Genomic DNA, 19,984 nt, shown 5'->3' with positions numbered 1-19,984 from the left:
TCTGCTTTATCGTTCCATCTCTCACTCAACCAATCACTGTTTCTCATTCACTTCCTGACTCACTCATTCAGGGTTACTCTATCATGCATCCAGGATTATTTAATATGGTATCCAATCTGCACGTTGATTTCATCAAACATGTTGTGTTAATGCACATTTCATTGATGTAATTGCTCCCGTGCCATACCTTAATATTTGTTTTACACACACAGTAACATTATTGGTAATATTGTAATGTACCATAAAAACTGCAGCTGTAGTTCATATGTAATATAAATAACTCAAATGGTTTTTAATCAGTGATAAAATATTTTATTAATCTTATCACATGGCAATAAAAAACTCTTGGTAAAAAGTCCATAGTAAGACTGTTACACTATCACGACTCCATCATGGTTAATTTTTCCGCGTTATCCTCTGGCTTTAGTGCCTCTGGTTCAGGCTTCAGTTTTACCTGGTCTTGAGAAGACAAGCAGATGGACCGTTTTCTGCAGGAAAAATACAAAGATGTTCAGATTTGATTTGAAGGGGTGTGTTAGAGCCAAGTTATTATTAGGATACAATAGGTGCCTATATGTCTACAATACGTGTCTAACTTTGTTTGGTATTTGGCCTATAGAATTATAGATTAGGCTATGCACTTGTGATTAATTCTGATTCTGAGCACACCTGGTTTGCTCAATGTCATCGATGGTCTCGGGCAGCCGTGCATTGAGGGTTTCGGGGAGAAGCCATGCCACTAGTCCAGAGAAAATGGCCACTGAGCAGAACACCACCTCAGGGAAAGGCTTCCACACATCCTCCAACAGCATGATGAGAGGCGAAATGGAGGCACCCAAACGAGCCATGAAACTGGTGTAGCCAACACCATTTTGTCTGTTCGTAGACACAACAAAGTATGTCAGATTAATCCAAGATTAATGTGTCAGTGTCCAAGATTATTTTCTCAATTTGAACTTGACTTCATCAGTCACAATATGTGAGGTAGCTCTCACTTAACTGAAAGTGAAATGGCTAACCTGACCACTGTTGGATACAACTCAGTAGTGTATAGGAAGACTGTGGTGAACGCAGCCTCAGAAAGACCTTTTCCCAACACTGCCACAATGGTGCGAAACATCCAAAAACCTAAAACCCATGCACACACACCAACCAGAATCCTGTTTCTTTATCATTGGTTGAAGAAAACAAAAACAGCAATATTTTCTTTGTCTCTTTCTGTGTGTGTTTGTGTGATTACTTTTGGGGGTAAAGATGTTTATCAAAATGCATATCCCTGTGGCCAGCAGTGTCCCCATTTGGCTATATCGGCGGCCAATGACATTAAGACTGAAATAGGTGATAAACTTGGCTGGGAGCTCGATGGCTGCATAAATGAAATGAGTCAGATAAAGGTCCAGTCCAAAGCCAGTGATGTTCAAACTGATGCCATAGTATGTAGATGCGACTCCGTACCTAGATGAGACACATGTGATGTTAAACAGGTTTATTTAAGTCATTTACTCATATAACACTCATTCACTCACTCACACAGTCACACCACTTACCACACAATGCCTGTGAGTACAGTCAGTCTCCTCATGCGAGGGGTCTTGACCAGATCCAGGTATGTGAAGCTGTGCTTCTGATCCACGGATACGATGCTCGATAAAGTCTAACCAGGAAATGTACTATCAGTGTAGGAAGCACATAACAACAACAGTTTGTCAAACAGAAAGAGAATTTTTAAGAAAAGGATCCCACCTCTGGCTTAATTCTGGTAGAGAATTCATCCCTGCGATTAATGGTGGCGCATCTTTGGAGGAAGTAGTGAGCCTTTTCGGGTTTCCCAGCGGCTATCAGCCAGCGAGCCGATTCTGGAATCCACCTGTCTCCCCAGCCATGAATGAACACATCACAATAGTTTAAACAGTTGTTAAATTATAAATTATTATTGGTTAACCTGCTAAACTTTCTGCATCTCAAAATAAAATGTTTCATGTCTTTCACCTTTTATTTCATGCAAATAACTTCATTGTTCAAATTGTAATTAAAGAAACTAACTAGATCACTGATGGATTGGTGATTTGAAGGGTTTGCAATAGACAACATTGGTACATCAAAAACTGAAATGGGGTTAATCACAAAGGTTATGTTAAATCCTATAGACCCTTTCAACAAGGTAAACAAAAACAATGCTTGAACGTTCTATTTGGGACCCAATCTACTTCCTCTGCATTAAGATAACATATGGAATGTTGAAAAGGAAGTCTTGTGGGGCCAACTATGATGCTGATAATGGAACTCTCTTGAAAGGGTCCATAGACTATCATGGCACACATTTAGAGTTCTTACCACCAAGTCAGAATTGCGAGCACTAAAGGAGAGGTGACAGTGATAATCAGCATTCTCCAGTCAGTAACCAAGTATGCAATCCCTGCAAGCAACATGTTGCCTAGAGTCCAGGATACGCTCCCAAAGACTCCAATAAATGTCCGATGCTCTATATCTGCCCACTCCACACCTTCAGGCCAAAACAATGCACATAAAACAAGATTAGAAACAAGATGTCCCATATACAAATTCATGTATATATATATATATATATATATATATATATATATATATATATATATATATATATATATATATATATATATATATATATATATATATATATATATATATATATATATATGTGTGTGTGTGTGTGTGTGTGTGTGTGTTTGTATATGTTTGTTTTAAAAATAGTGTCTAATCGTATTACATAGCCCTGTTTTTCCCCTTTTTGTTTTATTCTGTGTAATGACATTGACAAGGGATGAACAAATTATAACCAAAACTATAATGATATGAACAAAAATCTAACACAGGAACAGGCACACTCAACTCCAAAAATAAAACCAAAAAGTTGAAAACTCAAAAAAAGCACTCAAGCGCTCGCTCTTAATAAATCTTTCTTGGACCGAACGTGCATGGCCACTATGACCTGATGCTATGGATATGGTTAACAACTGTGCCTACCAGAAACCAACTGTTTAAATCAGGCTTGTGCAAAATTCCGAATTTTAGAATGGATGTCCATTCAATTCACGAATTGGAATTTGAAATGAATTGGCTCTGCCCCACAGGAAGTTGAATTTGAATTGGAATTGGAATGACAGGAAGTGGAATTAAATTCATGGCAATTCAATGCAATTCCACAGTCAAACAACAGGAAGAATGTGTTGAATCTCACATGCATTCAGTTTTGGGAAAGTTACTTTGGATTGTAAAATTGAATAGCTATTCTTACTTAAAATGTTTAGTTACTATAACTCAGTTTTTGTCTTTTGTTGATTATGTTGATTTTGCTTTTTGATAACTTGGCTAAAAGGAGTAATTTAAGTGAACATGATCATTTAAATCGGGTAAACTATACTTGAATTGCTTAAGTTCTGATACACCGTGAAGTTAGTTAGTTAGTTAACCTTACTTAACCTGTAAAAAATGCAAACCGATTGCCTTGAAATTACAGACTAATCTGGGATAGGAATTCCAAGTTGTGCAAACAAATGCTTACTTTGTGTAGTACACTTACACTAAGGAGAATTCCTATTTAACCTAACTTTGTCATTACAAGTATATTGTGTAAACACAAGGTGTGTTAACTGATTCACTTCCAGAATGCCACTGCCCTGGCCCACATATTTGTAAAGATATCACATATTAATCCTTACTGAAATTCAATCTTAAATTACAAGTGACAGTGACAAATATACAAATATATACTGTTGGTGTGTAATTTATGTGGATGACTATCCAAAACACTCTAATGTTGTGGGTAGAACTTCAGCAACATGTTACATTGGTATTTTGTTTTACTACACTGAAAGTACTGCACAATGAAGGGGAGACCTCACTATGTACCACCAATATGTGGCACACACCTGGGTTTGTCCAGCGGTTCAGGGAACCCCCTAATCTTTGATGTCCACAGTGAGTCAGGACTTTGTTTTACCACTTCATTCAAAGGCCTGATTTTGGCATTTCAGTGTATCCATGATGTTGTGAAGGCATTGGGGTTGATATTAATATCCTGACCAGAGAGGAGAGTGCATGTAATGGACAGCCACTAACACCACCATGTCTAATAGCAACATAAGTTTGCAAGGAGAGCACCCATAAAAATCTTAATCAAGCTCACATTTAGCCTCAGTAACTTAGCAGAGACAGGGTACCTGTATGTATGGTTTCCAGCTACAGATCTGTGCCTGTCTATAACTGTCAGCACTAGTTCTACTCACAGGTTTGGTCTGTTTTTGATTGTCATTGATGGGGTGATGTATCTATATAAATCACATATCAATTACACAACAACACTATATACAGCCTTTAGTGTCACTGTCACTTATTTGTTATTGTAACTTAAGATTGAATTTCAGGAAAGATTAATATGTGATCCCTTAAACAATATGTAGGCCGGGTCTGTGGTATTCTGGAAATGCATTTTTGTCATATCAGTTAGCTGAACTGTGACATTAGTTAGCACAACTTCAATACACCTTTTGTGTTAAATAAACATACAGTATACTTTACTTGTAATTGTAATGACCAAGTTAGTTGAAATAGCAATTCTGTGTACTGTACTGTAAGTGCACTACACTAAGTGAGCATTCGTTTGCACAACTTGATATTACAGACAAATCTGGAATGGGAATTGCATAGACAATCAGTTTGCATGCTTTTCTTAACAGGTTAACTAAGATTATAAACTAATTTTACAGTGTAGCACAAACTTCAGCAATTCAAGTATAGTTTACTTAACTGTTTACTTTTCTACCTCAAAATGAAGTAACACTCATTTTACGCAAGTAATCTCAACAAAAGACAAAACCTGAATTCTACTTACTATAACATTTTAAGTAAGTAAAACTATTATGTTTTACAATGTGGAAATATAATTTGTTACTGTTTAAGTTACAAGTTGTGTGTTTAATGCTATCATATCTGACATATACTGTGAGGGTTCATTGTAAAACACTACCCTTAAATTATGTATATGAATTTCTTCGAATTTCATTGAATTTCAATTCTACTTCCTTTAATTCAAATTCAAATTGGAATTCTACATCCTGTTTTTGACCTTAATTCAAATTCAATTCAAATTCAAGAATTGAATTGGAATTTAGGAGTCATTCTCAATTAAATTCTGAATTGTGCACAAGCCTGGTTTAAATGTTCTGCACACACCCTGTTTGAGGGTGTGTATTGTTAACACCTCATCAGAAAGCTATAAACTTCCAACTTCCAACTGTGTTTCCCAACAGACACACCTGGTAGTTTTTCACCTCTGGTCTGGGGTCATGCCAGCAGTTTTAATGAACTCAGGGGAGTGGAGGTGGGGAACATGCATGTCCATACCACATTCAATACTGTAAGGCCAGCAATGTGCATACCTAAATCAATGGAAAGGTCTCATATTGACAAACGCCTTTGTAATCAACAGCATCGATGTCTATGCATACAGTGAACTAGGAAGTCACTGTTTTCAGCTGCCATTTGGTCCTGTTCTCGTCACTCTGCTGAGGGCCTAACTCAGGCCCGGGCCTCTCCTGGACCACAGGAAAATGCCTGAACTCTAACTATATTTGTCAAAGGAGAAATTATAATCCACTCATGTCTAATATAATTTTAAAAGGATCCATGTGAGAAATACAGTATTGCCAGTTGTAGAACAGTAAAGTTAATTCATATAATGTTTCTGTAACCTGGGATATTTGCTGCCCTCTCTGAGGAGATGCTGCCATACCCCCTACTCTCAGATAACTGAGATGCCCTGGTGATTCCAGATGAAGGCCATCTATATGTTAAAGGGACACCAACGTTTTCGTGTTAATTACTCATCTTCGTAAGTCGGTATATGGTTAAATGACTCGTTACAGGGTGAATGAAGACTCTCTTGCCCGCCCCTACTGCCTGTAGGAAGAATATCCCGCTTGCAAGTTCAGTGTATCCTACCCGCCGACCGAAGCAGGCAGGCTAACGAAACGCTAGCAATTGTTGCAAACGTGTGTATAATGGCAGAGCCGGCAAAGAAGCAGCGAAAACCCTTGACAGAAGATGCAAATAAAAGGAAAAGAGCTTCAGACCGAGCGAGGGCTCACACACGTATCGACATGTACAGACGCTAGGGGGAGTTTCGTAGAGAAAAAGCATCAGGCTTGCCTGGTGTCCCTTTAATATGTTTTAGATATAAGGGGATGAACCCAGAGTCTTCTCAGACCTATCTGAGTTTTACCTTACATTCAATGTTAAGTTATATGGGTCACGTCTACCTTTATGATTTACTGGTAATAAATTATTAATTCACCACCATGTATATATTTCTTCTCATATGCCATGCAACTACTCTGCTATAGTTGATAAACTACTTGGTAATTGTTTTAGGTCAAGTTCTTAATTTTAGTTAAGAACTAAGTCAGATTAATCGTTTCTTGTAATAATTATACTGCTTCACCTTTCTGTCCTAATGTTCAATACACATTTAAACCTTTGATGGCCAACGCAATTCTCATCCTGAGGAGCGTCTGTGCCATCCCTTTCAATACCACTGTCATGTGCTGAGGAGCGTCCAATACCACAGTCATGTGCTGTCAGTCATGATGCACTGACAGTGTTGCGAAAACTCACCAGACAAATGACTACAGTAACCCTATAAGATTTCTATAGTTCTATGGTAGTATATAAGACCACTATGAATACCTCTAGAATATCCTTACTCTCTATGTTCCTATAGTATAGTCTTAAAGTACTTCTATAGTACAGTATGTCCAAACACACTATAATACTTCCAAGAAGGCCTGGATAGGATGATGTATATTTCCCTCCACTATTGCCTGCTCCACTTGGGATGGAGGTTGGGGTGGGTAGCTCAAACCAGACTTTTATTGTATTTGGCTGTTGTTTGAGATCAATATTTGTTTTCCAGGTTACACCTGGGCATCTCCCTCAACCATTCCCTGACTCTTATGTCAGTGTTTCTCAGAGAGCCTGTCCCGGCTGTTCAGGAGACTTTGTAGGATTCCGAGACCGGCAGTCTTTTGAATGACCAGAGTCAAGTAAATCAGATCACTGCCAACTGCCTCTGACATGTCAAAACAATGGTTAAATAGCCTACAACAAAGATGCAACAGGGCCACCAATTACTGGAAATGTTATGCTGAAATTCAGTGGAGAAGGACCTAGCACTGAAACAAGCTATATTAATGCTGACATTTGAGGAGAAAGAGTAATAGTAGAGGTCCTGGTTAAGATGTATGCACTTCTTTTAACGGAGAAAATCTCAACTGTTATAGACTAATATGACCCTATTGAACAACGTGGGATGTGTGCCAAAATCTCTACCTGGGACTAAAGTCGTGAAAATGACCACAATAAGTGACACTATTATCACACTACAGGTGAATGGGACCCCCCCCCCCCTTTTATAAATATCCTCATACATTTCTACCAGTTTAATCTTCATATTAAGATAAATACTTTTTGTATTACACTTTGCCTAAAAAATAAAATAAAATAAAATATGCAAATGAGACAATATATCATTAAATATGCATTATTCCTCACAAAGAACAGATAAGTTGGTACATACCAATTACTCATTTGACCCTATACATTGACTTATTTGTGGCGGCCCACTACAATATCAACACTGACTAAAACACAATGATTTTCTATGTTGTAGGCCTACTATTTAAATTGGATGGAATTAATTTATTGTAGAGCTATGTGCACCTTTGCACAGCCTCTCCTTGTGTCTCAACAAACCTACATGCATGTTTAAAGAAAACATGAACAATCCTGCAATTGTTGGCATAAAAGTTGACAAAGGCACTTCAGCCGTGGATGTGCATGAGAGAGCAGTGCTCAACCCTTTTTCCTACTGGGTCGGGGATCGAACCGGCAACCCTTACAAGCCCGAACCCCTGACCAGTAGGCCACGGCTGCCCCAAGTGTGCACACAAGAATGGGTGTCCCTGTCGGGTAGCTGGTTTCCGTTGTTACAAGTACTGCAAATGCAAGGGAGGCAATAGTTGTAAAAATCCTATCACTGAATGAGATCTCATCATCATCCCCATACCTTGACTCTGTTGTGAAAGTTTTACCTTGCAATACAGGGATTAAACCTGTTGTTCTGGATGTTTCACTTTAAGTAAACGTCCCAATGATAATAGCAATGTTGGATATAAAATCTGTATATTAATCAAATGCTTGTTTTCTTTCTTTTCAAAAACAGTCCCTTGTCTGTATAAAATTGTATTTATAATTTTCCATTAAATACAGCACTAAACAGGAAAAAACACACACACACACACAACATCCACACTGAACATCTAAACACAATCAAAATATCAAAACAGAATTCTTACACTACATGGTCATTGTAGACATTGTGATCACCTCAGAAAATCTGTAGCTTCAAGAGTTTATATGTACGCATATTTAATGAGACATTGCCTAATTTGCATATTTTATTTTATGCATATTTTATTTTTAAGACAAAGTGTAATACAAAAAGTATTTGTCTTAATATTAAGATTAAACTGGTAGAAATGTATGAGGATATCTATCTATAAAGGGAAAAAAGTCCTATTCACTTGTAGTGTGATAATAGTGTCACCTATTGGTCATTTTCATTTTTTTCGTCCGGGGTAGAGATTTTGGCACACATCCCACGTTGTTCAATGGGGTCATATTATCTATAACAGTTGAGATATTCTCCGCTAAATGAAGTGCATACAAATCTTACTCAGGACCTACATGTAGACTATAAGGAGGAGAAGAGAGAGAAATAGATGTGACACTCACCGTGTCAGAAGGTTTAAGCTCTGCAGCCTATGACTGCAATTTATAAATGCAATTATTCGCTACTCTGACAAGGAGAAGCAGAGCATTCTTAATAACAGATGGAGCAGGGATCAGGCCTACAATATCCGCTAAGCACATTTGGGTAAAGGCTCAAAAATTAGAATGTCGTGGAAAAGTGTGTTGGTTTAAGTTATAAACAAAACATGTTGTAAACTGAACAAACTGGTGACTACAGTCAGTCTTAATTTTAACAACAATTTTAAAAACAATATACTAGGCTCTCCAGGTTCTGAAAAGACTAGTTTGGCTAATCAGTATACCCAGAAAGAGAAGTAGCCTAGTCTCAAGTGTCATCTCTGCAGTTGTCACTTACAAGTGAATAAGGGTGAATAGCCTGCCTACCAGCATGCGGTTCAGCATCGGTAGGTGTCTTCAACCATTCGTGTTGGTAGGCTAAACGCACTGGCTTGGAGGATATAGCGCCCGTAGGCCTAACCTATAGCTATCACAAAACAAACTTTAGCAGGTAATCCCACTTGGTAATCAACAATTTCATGTTGGCCTACTCTTTGCTACATCTCCAGACAGCATGTCTAGGACTAAAACACTGTAACATATATGACGTAGACTATCTTTGATCACATCTCATGGTGACAGACTGGCGAATGGTTTGTGTAGGCTAATGAGTGTTTTCTCTCAGGGAAGACTGAGGGCTGTCGTAAAGGGCACGAGCCATATGCAAAAAGAAACACTGTAAAAGTCACCAGCACGCTGCTTTAATCAAAACATAGTCTAATTCCGCTACTTTTTGACCGATTTTACTGCCGTCTGCTCCAGAAGCCTAGTCTCGTAATTTTGTGAACCCTTGATAAACCCACGTTAAAGACGAGCTACTTTAAAGATAAATTATCAAAGGAGAAAAAAATAAAATGGAAACATGTTTGAAATAGCCTATAGCCTACGATCCTCATTTTTCTCAGCACTGCTCCAAATAAAAAATAAGGCAAAAGTGTGTGTAGGATACTGTTAGGAATTATGAATCTGACATGTTTAGCTGAGCAGTATTTTGCTCTTTTAATTGATCCCAAATCTGGTCAAATCTGGTGACAATACAGGATGACTTACCGTGCATGGTAGAAGTCACAGAACCTCCACTGGGTCACACTGGCACACTGTACAGGCTGCACTAAATTCACCCTCACTTATTTGAAAGACATCCGATTAATGGATGCATATGCTAAATATGCAAGACTTGACTGTGCACGGCTTGATTAATGCATCCAAAAAGTGTTGCAAAACTTTCAGGACCAGACAGGGTGAGACGGTCAGACTGCATGATTTGCTACATTGTATGATGGCAGCATGCTACCGGCGGGGTGCAAGGGCTATTTAAACGTTGCTCTCCCCCATGCCCAAAGTCTGACAAGATGCTACGACAACCGTTTATGCCCGAGAAGTTCCGACTGAACGGATGTTTTAATATGTGGCGAGATTATCTTCAACTCGGGGCAGTTGTAGAAAACCTCGGACAGACAGAGAGTGGGACACAGAGGATAACAGGCCATGCCTTCCAACAGCGCCTACCGGTGGTGGATGTCGAACAGCCTGCTCCACCTGCCAATAACCAGAAACGCTCAACAAGCAGTTCTGAGAACAGCGTATGCAGCAGCAGCACCAATCGGAACTCGCGGGACGGGTGTGGATTTTGTCGACAGAACGGAGAAACTCCCGATATCTACCTCAGTCACAAACTGAAAGCGAGAGATGGCAAGGTACTCTGTCCTATTTTGAGGAGCTACGTGTGTCCTACCTGTGAGGCAACGGGGGATAAAGCGCACACCCGTCGCTATTGTCCCTACGCAACTGACTGAAGGTGAACTGTACCAATTAACGTTAGCTGTCAGCGGACAGCATTGTATGTACATATGTTCTAAATAGTTATGTTGTTGATTATGTTGTTGTGTTAAATGTTATGTTCTTTTGCACAATGGTTTGTAGCCTACAAATAAAAAAAACGTTTTCATGATGTTTTGTGTTTGGTTCATGAGATGTTCTGGTCGGTTTGATTCAGCTTATTACAAAAAGTGTAGGCTATCCCACAGCGCATGGTTAGGCTACAACTACAACTTTTGATTAACACAGTGGTAGGCAAATGTTATGGGAATTTTACATATTCTGTAAATTGTGAGATTAAAGTGCCTTAAATTAAATAAAATGTCCTGACTAGACTGATCCATAGGTCGGCACCGTGACGCTATCAAATGGTAGCCTAACTTTTGGGGCATAGGCTATTGAAAAGTTCTTGTGCAAACCGAAATATTTCCAGAAATGGTAGCCTACCTTTGCCATTAAAATTCATACTACAAAATGAATTCCTTTTAAAGACATGATGCATAGGCCTATTTTTGCAAATCCTGATGGCTTGGCAGACTAATAATGCACTATTCAATACACATTTTCAATTATTGTTCAAGTCAATCCTATCAACTTTAGACACCACATGGCCCACCTGTCCATTGGGTCAGTTTCGTTTCGTTTACGGAACAAAGCCATGCAAAGTCAGCCTGTGTTTAGCCTTTGATGGCTCGAAATGTTTTATAGGCCACTGTTAGGCCTATAGCCTACCTGACAGAGTGTGCACCTGTAACGTCTGATGAGAAATTGTTTGCTTGAAGTGGCCTACCAGTGCAATCAGCATATTCCAAGAGCCATGAGTTCACCAGTTTGGAAATATGACAAATGAGGTCACATGTTATGATATGACAAATAGCCCAAAGCTGTTATATGTAGGTTATATCATAATTGGTGAAACTTAATAGAAAATAAGACCACCAAATGATGCATGGAGCCTATTCATGCTTGTTTTTTTTCTTTGTTTGTCTAACAGTGTAGACTACTAGGCCTATTTAGTTTAATAAGTGCATATAGGAGCAAAAACTGTACTGTACTGTTGTTGGTGGTGCACCCACTGTCACCTACTGTCCTGCACTACTCATCTAATGTCACTTGCCTATTGTTAAGTGGCACGACGATACAGTGGCGTGGGACAGTAGACGGGTGCTACGGGACAGTAGGCAAGTGGCACGGGACAGTGGTATGGTACAATTGGAAAGATTCAGATGAGCAAGTAGCTTATGCTTCACAGGTATAAGTAATAGTGCTCAACATGTTTATGTCTACTTTCGCTATCAAGCATGTTGTCTTGTCTGTTTAGTAAACACATAAGATATTACCTATTTAATGTAGGCTATAGATTGTACATTTCATTGTGGTTTTGGAAAACAAACTGGTATACTCACTGAGGACAATGGTAATAATGCTAATTCCTGTAATTCCGAAGCCAGTGAGGAAGCGAAACACTGCAAACATGATGTAGCTGTTTGATAGGGCACTGATCAAACTGAATATGATAGCAGAGGTGTAGGACACCAGCAACATACTCCTCCGACCATACCTGGACGTAAAGAGATGATGGACATGTCAAAAATGCTTTAATCAAAGACAAAACAACATCACAGATATAGATTTGTGGCGTAGGTTTTACCACAGAACATTTTGGGACTTTTATTTTTTTGAAGATTAATTAAACAATTCCTTACTTGTCACAAAGGACACCGAAAAACACTGCCCCGAGCATGACTCCAACGAAGAAGATTGTGGCAGTGCCTTTGGTCAGCTGTCTCTTATCACAGACCAGATCAAACTGAATGGCACAAAACAAAGATAGTAAATACACAGAGCAGTGGGAGGAGATGGAGAGAGAAAAGTGACTCCCAAAGTGTTAAGGGAATTCATCATGTTCTTGAGTTTAGGCTTGAAGGCCAATAAAGAGGAAGATAAGGTTTTTGGAGTTTGGAGGACCTTGATGGTTCTGCTTCATTACCAGTTCTTTTCTTAGCATTGAATAGTATCATTTGAGAAATTGTTAGACATTCCCAAGAAACATCCGTATATTGAGAAGTGATGTTGGGGCCATTCAGCAGCATGGAAACCTTCAAACCTGTCAGGACTAAGTAATTCTAACAGTTCTGTGGAAAATGGCCATGCAAATTCAAATTCTTCAGATTAGTCAAACATCTTTAGAAATTTATTTCACTAGTTTTGTCATAGAAACTGCCCCTTTATCACAGTCACACTAGTTTTCCTTGAGCATGGTCTGCATTCCCTCATTGAACACAAGTAATGTTGTCCTTCCACAGGACCTCTGACATCCATCAAAATGCTCCAAAATGTGTATTTTAAATCTGGTTTTGTTGATGGTTTTGTAGCTGACTTAACCGACTCTGAAAGTTTGAACACGCACACGTCCTCCCTATTCTAAATGGCTTTCAATGTATGATAATTCAGCAAAGACCAAAGCTTCAGCACGTTTTTTGAGTTTCTTTTAAATAAGCTTTTCTCAAACCTTTAGATACTCCTGTAGGTGTTTTTGTATTTAACAAGACAATCAAGGTGGTATTTAGCTAACCTGGGGGAATCCAGACAAACCTGTTTCTGGATACTTCTCTGCGCGGCGGTCATAATAATTTAAAACTCAGATGAGCATTCATTTGGAGAGTCATGTCATTCTTACTGTTTTAGCCTGTTTTTTCCCCTTTTAAAGCTGTATAAAAGGCATGTAAGAATATTTCCATGGGTTATCTTGCACATATGATGGGTTAGCCATCTATATATTAAATGCAAAATGATAAAGTAGCAGAATAAACCATGATGCCCAAACTATGTAATGTTTTATTATCCTTGGGTCTTTTTTGGTGGCCATTTTGGATTTTCCCTTGGCGGTATAATAAACAAGAAATGTTGGGCACCCCTTCTGAAATAATGGGATACATCATGAGGAGTGTCTGTACCAATTTTGTTGTTTCTATCCACCGCGTAACGACTTGGCCCATTTTTTGTAGATAATTCCCCTGGACCTATATACTATATTTGATCTTCAATGCCCAATATTTTGGAATATATTTTCATGCGAAATGAAATAAAATGCAGATATAATTATTTTTTGAAATGACTAGGGTATGTGCTTAGCAGTTGGACATTATGAGTGAAAGAGACAGAGATGGGCTACTGATGATACCTCTGTAGCCAGGGTGCTTCTGAAAGTGCTGTTGTCAAACACCCATCCATTCTGGCATGGCCCTGCAGGAAGGGTCGTGGCGTTGGAGGAGTTGACCAGCAGGTGAAATTGGGGCTCTGGGAACATCAGACATGAGGAGGGTGTCCCATCTACCCGTGCCGGGATACTGACCGCCAGCCTCTGCTCCGCAGTCAGATTCTCAAAGACGCCTTCTGTATCCAGACCACTGAGGTCACAGTGATGCGATGGGGTGGCTGCTATGAAGTTGTTTAACAGGAAGTGACAGGGCAGCGTGATGCGGGGTACCACCAACAGTACGATGAGGGCAATCTGGAACCGGCCAAATCCATCCGTCTCTGCTAGGATGTTCTCAAACTTCATCCTGCCCCACAAATCAACCTTTTATCAGTGTCAGTGATATATCAGATGACTAAATCTATTTTGCTCTTTGAAAGTATTTAATCTAATCCTTTCTGTCTCCTGGCAACCCCAGTGTGTTACTTAAACAAACCCACAGTCACCATTAATTCATTTAATAGGCTGGAAATGCAGCCTCGGACAGAGAGATGAGTTGAGATTTAATGAGGTTCTTCACTACAGGTTGCCAGGCAAAAATCCTACATCTAACAGTTCAGAGTTTGTAATCCAAACAATCCAACTACGCAAACAGTAATCCAGAGCATAAAGTTATACAGGGGTCATAAACACCTGACATGACATGCTCTAGTAATATTCTGCAAACATCCAAATAATTGTCTGATAAGTCAGTGATTTTAATTAAATCAAAATCACCAAAGCAACCACACGCTTTAAAATATCAATACGGATTGAATTGACTAGTTCCTACATTAACTGAGTGACAAGTAAGAACACACTGATCAACGTTAAGAAAGGTTCAAATACAGGACATTCATGAGATTATATTAAAGACCCACTCCAGGCATTGATGAACCCCTAAAAAACTCATCTCATGAAAAAATCCCTTCATGGCAGTTAAATGTCTCGGATATATAATTCTACATATTTGTCTCATTTTGGAGTTTATTCGTTCCGTCTCTGACAACAGTCTCAATCCCAACTCGTCATATATGGATGCTTTGAGTATCCCATAAATTGCTGGGATTGGTTCCTTAGGCTCTTAACATAGGAAATCCAGTCTGTCAGCCCGCCTTTTTGAGGATGATGGCTCACTGCAGTTCCAAGGTGCAAATACTCAGTCATGGCCTTGACTGCTTATTTTACTCCTGATATGCCATGTATAACAAATAAACATGGACATGATAAAGTTAAAAATAGGGGTTAACCCCAAAAAATAAGAGGATTGACAGGTCTGGTGTGATTTTCCAGGGGCTGAGCTGATCAATACTGGGGCACATGCCTCAGTAAAGGGGTCTAGCATCAGCAACGGCCAGGGTGATAGCTGTGCAGGTGGTAGCCCTAACAATGGGTGAAGGTGCCTGGTCAAAACAGCAATAAGAAGTGGGCAACACAGAACATGGCAAGTGCAAATCGAATCTATTGTAATGTAATCAAAAGGAAGCACAAAAACACAGCATGGAACACAAGGGAGTACAAGAAAAAACTCCTGAAAAGAGAAAGATCCTGAGCAGGAATGTGGCAGTTTCCTCCATGTAAGTTTCCTACATCTAAGTGCGAGCCACTTCAAAGATGTATAGCAGGGTGTAAGATTTACCTGGGTAATCTAGGCTCCATATTTTCTCTCATTAATTTTGAGAGGATTACTATGCATATTTGTGTCTGCAAAGCTAAGATTTCTCAAGAAGTTATGTGTCTGTTCAAACTAATGACTCATTTAAGCATACAAGCATGCATGAATAGGCAGGAATGATAAGGACACTGTTGTATATTTTGGTGCCATATTTTGTCCATGGAGAAATACACTGGAATACCATATCAATCATATAAGTTCTTTGAAAGTGAGACAAATGCATTTTCTGTTGGTAGCCTACAACAATATATGACATGAAAAACTTGCAGGACAGTAAGCAAAAAACAATTGATTAATTGAAATGTAAAGAATATGAGAATATAAAACAGTCACCTGTTGGCAGTATGCTGAAGCTTCCCACAGAGGATCTAAACTGACCACTGGCAGCCCTGGTCTCTCAGTTCTCAGACGTGTTTATGGAAGAAGAGGATCTTGTTAAGCTTGTGCACTGATGCAGGTGCAAATTTGTGGTCCAAGGGTCCAGTGGCTTGTCAGAAGTAATCTCCTTGACCACCTACACCAAACAGCCCAGTGCTGTCCAGAGTCCCTCTTCTTCCTTCGTCCCTGCTGGAGGGGAGAACGCGGCACTCTGCAGAGAGTTGCGCTGCGGGATGACCAGCTGCTAGAGGTTTCCTGTAGTGAGAGTGGCCCTCTCCTAATGAGGGCAGGTAGGGGGCCAAAACATGGCACACTGGGTGGATGTCTCAGACCACCCCTCCCCGCCCCTCTTCTCCTCCCCCTCCTCGGCCTTGGGAACCTCTGGTTCTCACCCTTTGCCCACTTCAAAGTGGACTACTGTGCCAGGGTTATGTGTTTGTGCATGTCAAGTTGGTTGGTCAAAATAAAAAAAAGTTATAAGTCTGTGTGTGTATGTAAGTGTGTGTGTGTGTCAGAGAGAGAAAGAGAGAGAGAGAGAGAGAAAGAGTTATAGAGAGAGCTTGCACGTGCTTTCATTAACACTGGAGCCTATTGTGTTTGGTGATTGTGTTCTATGGATCAGGATCAAAGCGGCTTTGTCGCAGCGGAAGGACCCTGGAAATTTATGGACATTAAATCACTGAGAGTCCAGTCCAGCAAGACTTTTCAGTATTCTGCTCGCATAAAGGACAAACAAGTAAACTAGATACTGTACAGGCGAAACCTGAAATTCCTGAAATGACTTTCTTTGTAAACAGTGTTACGGTCCGGTTTTGCTTGTGCTGACCTCTGTAGTTGTACGGCCCTGTTTGAGCCCCCTAATCCCACTGTGTGCTCACTAAACACCAAAAGTCCCTCTCAAATCATATATATGACATTCTTTATGTGGTTCCCAGCGAGAGCGTGTTGAGTGCAAATCAAAGGATTCGTACAGTGGTGTGTGTTGTTTTGATACATCTGCTCATATTACCCAACAATAGCGCTGTGGCACGTCACACGGGCCAAAGAGTCCTCAGCAGCTGGGGCCCTCCAGCAGAGCAGCCCTGTGACAGCCCTCCTGAAACCGCGCCAGTCTCATCACAAAGTCCGTCTCCAAGTGTTCAACATTGAAAACATGATGATCAGTGACGACAATCTTGCACCTCTTACACAGGCTTTTCTACCGCACCCCCCCTCCCCCACAAACTGTGTCCCTGGCTTCTGATATCCATCTGAATGACTTTCTGTGTCAAAGACAATAATCGTTAGGCTACTCATTATCCTCAGCAATAACAAACTAATAATTTACCGGACCCACCAAATTTTATTCAGAGCTCATCTTCTGTGGGACTTTAGTGAAAAAATAACAGGGTTATAACTTTGCTTCACCTTTGCACACAAGGAGCTGATTTTTATATATATTATCCAGGAACACTCACAAAGCAGTAGCTTAAAAAACACTGAAGGATCAGTGAATCATCTGAAGACTGGTTTTAGTCATGATAATGGTTATGATGTTCAGAACTAGCTACCCACTCATAATAGAGGTACAGGTTATTAAAGAGATCTGTAAAGTCTTTTAAGCTCTTTTAACTTATATACAGCTTTTTTTTTTTTAATAGGATAGTGGACGCAACTCAATGAGATGTAATAGAGCCTCACAAAATAACATCCTCATCTTTCTGAATAACAGTATTGAATCCCCGATGTCCATTCCACAGATAAAGGCTTAATGACAGACAGACCCAATTATAAGTTGTATGAAGTATAAAGTGGGTTCTTATATTAGAGATTTTCTCAACAGAGACACTATCTGTGGAAGATTCAGAAGAAAACTCCCAAAGTCACCTCAAAGGAATCAATGGAGCTACTTTTATTGACTGGAACCTTTGATAAACCAGACAACTTGTCAGAAAGGTCATTATTAGAAGCAGATATTCAATGAATTAATTATGAAACACACATTCATGCAATGTCCCTCCTGTGTCAACGAGTCCCGTAGAGGAGAGAACACACGTTCATTACACTGAAGACAAAGGCGGAGTAATGGGCAACTCTGCTCTCCTGACACACCCTCTCTCTGTCCCCCACGCTAGACTCTGGGCCCCAGGATCCAAAACCAGGGAGACGGAGCTATCGACTCTGATTGGCACCCTCCACCACTACCCCAGCCTGGTTGATGAATGTCACCCTTCTTCCATCCATCAATAATAAGGTATAGATCACAGAGAAATTGTGGAATTAAACATTCACAGGACATTTCAATACACATACTGTACCTCTCTCTTCTTTTCACTTGTCACCCTGTTGTTGTTTATCTTTATTGATTTATCATTACATGTCAAGTACACATCAATACATATCGAGCTTGCTTAAAGAACTTCAATATTTCATTTTTCACTGACAAGATGCTGCTGCTGTTCTTCACCTCCGTACATGGTTGAGATGTGCACATCTCAACTGATAACTAATATTACTGCGTAGCTGTTGAGACTTGGGCTTGGTGAGGGTTTGTTGGGGGCAGTATTGAGCTATTCCATTCAAGTTAATCACTTAGCTCAAGTGTAAAGTGTTTGCTCTAGACCATATTACCCATTTTAAGGTTACTTCAGTATTCTGTAGTCCATCACCCCATTTGGTGTTTTATTAGATTAGACTCATAAACCAATCGGGAAGAAGGCTTTTTTGTTTTCATATTTTGAACCTCTCATACACACATCCACTCTAACACACGAAACTGGCTTTTGACTGTTCTGTTGAAACAGCTTGTCTGTCTGTTTCTTACGCTTGTGAGATGAGCAGAGGGCAGGCAGAGTGTTGTGGGCCGTTGTGGCGTTTTTTGCGCTTGCCAGTTGAAACACAAAATAAAGCTTAATGTCCCACTTTTGCACCTCACAGAGTCGTGCGATTTGGTTGTCATTGCAATCACAGCTTGCTGTGTGATTAACCAAAGCATTTCAAAGACTTGGAAAAAATAAATACATAAACATATGCAAAACCTATGTAACTTACGTCTTTTTTTTACTTTTTTGCCTCTCTCAGTTTAGATTGCTGAATAAAAAAATTAATACAATTTTTGTTTCAAGAAATTACTCTATAATCTACAGATGTATAGTAAATGATTATCAAACAACACCAAAAGCAAAGGTATCCAAAGGCATGCCTGCTCTCTGAGGAGTGCTGGTTGGCTGCTGTTCAATTGATGGACCCATAGGAGGAAATGGCATAATGGTGTGACACGAGTGTAGCCTTGATAAAGGACTGGCATCACAATGAGCAGTTTGGCTTTCCCACCTCATATTCTTGGACAGACTATGCAGTGTGCACTGTTTGTATGTGCTATAGTACAGGACGTTCAGTATCCTTTTGGTATGCTTGATATGATTAACTGACATGGTGGAAGTGTCCTGACCTTCTTGCTTTGTGTACCAGTACCAAGTACCAAGCACCTTTAAACATAGACAGCAAGGTTTCTAGACGGTTTGCATCCATTTCATACCAGATCGATATTTGGCAGGTGTATCATCTTTATGGCTATTTGCAGAGAATTCCTCAAAATTTGGAATAGCTTGTTATGTTCATTTGAATTTGAAAGCTGTATGATCTGTCGAGAAATGTTTTCAAGTAATATTTGTCAAACCTAACATTATGATTTCTTCTCTATTTAAATGAGAAATCTGAGAGAGATATGAGAGCTATAGGACTTGCTATTTGAATTGCTGGAAAAGATTATAAGGAAAAAACCATAACCCAATTCTTCAGGAGATGAAAAATAACAATCAGATCACGCTCAGAGAACAGGAAAGTGCTTTGATTTTTCAGATAAATTATTAATCATAATCCTGACCTGGCATGTAGGATGGGCTGATCATATGAAGGACTTCTGTTTGACGACAATGACTCATCTCTACTGGAAGCATTTGTGACAGTGGAGTTTCAATACAAAGCATTAT

The 19,984-nt window shown here is 39.6% G+C and overlaps 2 protein-coding genes across 2 annotated transcripts; one reads left to right on the top strand and one right to left on the bottom strand.

Moving 5' to 3' along the window:
• Positions 1-295: 295 nt before the first annotated feature.
• On the bottom strand, positions 296-16,263 carry LOC125311203 (solute carrier family 22 member 7-like). The gene is made up of 11 exons (XM_048269034.1): positions 15,969-16,263; positions 13,907-14,288; positions 12,429-12,532; positions 12,129-12,283; positions 2,335-2,503; positions 1,744-1,867; positions 1,548-1,654; positions 1,241-1,455; positions 1,020-1,128; positions 670-876; positions 296-488 (listed from the first exon to the last, which is right to left on the bottom strand). The coding sequence occupies exons 2-11, from the start codon at positions 14,285-14,287 to the stop codon at positions 380-382; spliced, it is 1,680 nt and encodes a 559-aa protein (XP_048124991.1). The 5' UTR covers position 14,288; positions 15,969-16,263; the 3' UTR covers positions 296-379.
• Positions 9,991-10,777, top strand: nanos2 (nanos homolog 2). Its single transcript, XM_048269037.1, has one exon. It carries the CDS (start codon positions 10,257-10,259, stop codon positions 10,698-10,700), a length of 444 nt encoding a protein of 147 aa, XP_048124994.1. The 5' UTR covers positions 9,991-10,256; the 3' UTR covers positions 10,701-10,777.
• Positions 16,264-19,984: the final 3,721 nt, after the last annotated feature.

This window comes from Alosa alosa, chromosome 18 (genome assembly GCF_017589495.1).
Source record: "Alosa alosa isolate M-15738 ecotype Scorff River chromosome 18, AALO_Geno_1.1, whole genome shotgun sequence".
NCBI lineage: Eukaryota > Metazoa > Chordata > Actinopteri > Clupeiformes > Clupeidae > Alosa > Alosa alosa.
The sequence above is the reverse complement of the archived record's forward strand: the minus strand, read 5'-3'. Positions and strand labels throughout refer to the sequence as shown.

Excerpts from the sequence above, each read along its gene's own strand:
- LOC125311203 (XM_048269034.1), bottom strand. The coding sequence starts at position 14,287 with ATGAAGTTTGAGAACATCCTAGCAGAGACGGATGGATTTGGCCGGTTC. Across the intron at positions 1,456-1,547 it reads GTACTCACAGGCATTGTGTG|GTACGGAGTCGCATCTACAT; the intron begins GTAAGTGGTGTG and ends TGTCTCATCTAG. Across the intron at positions 489-669 it reads GATGACATTGAGCAAACCAG|AAAACGGTCCATCTGCTTGT; the intron begins GTGTGCTCAGAA and ends TTTTTCCTGCAG.
- nanos2 (XM_048269037.1), top strand. The coding sequence starts at position 10,257 with ATGCTACGACAACCGTTTATGCCCGAGAAGTTCCGACTGAACGGATGT.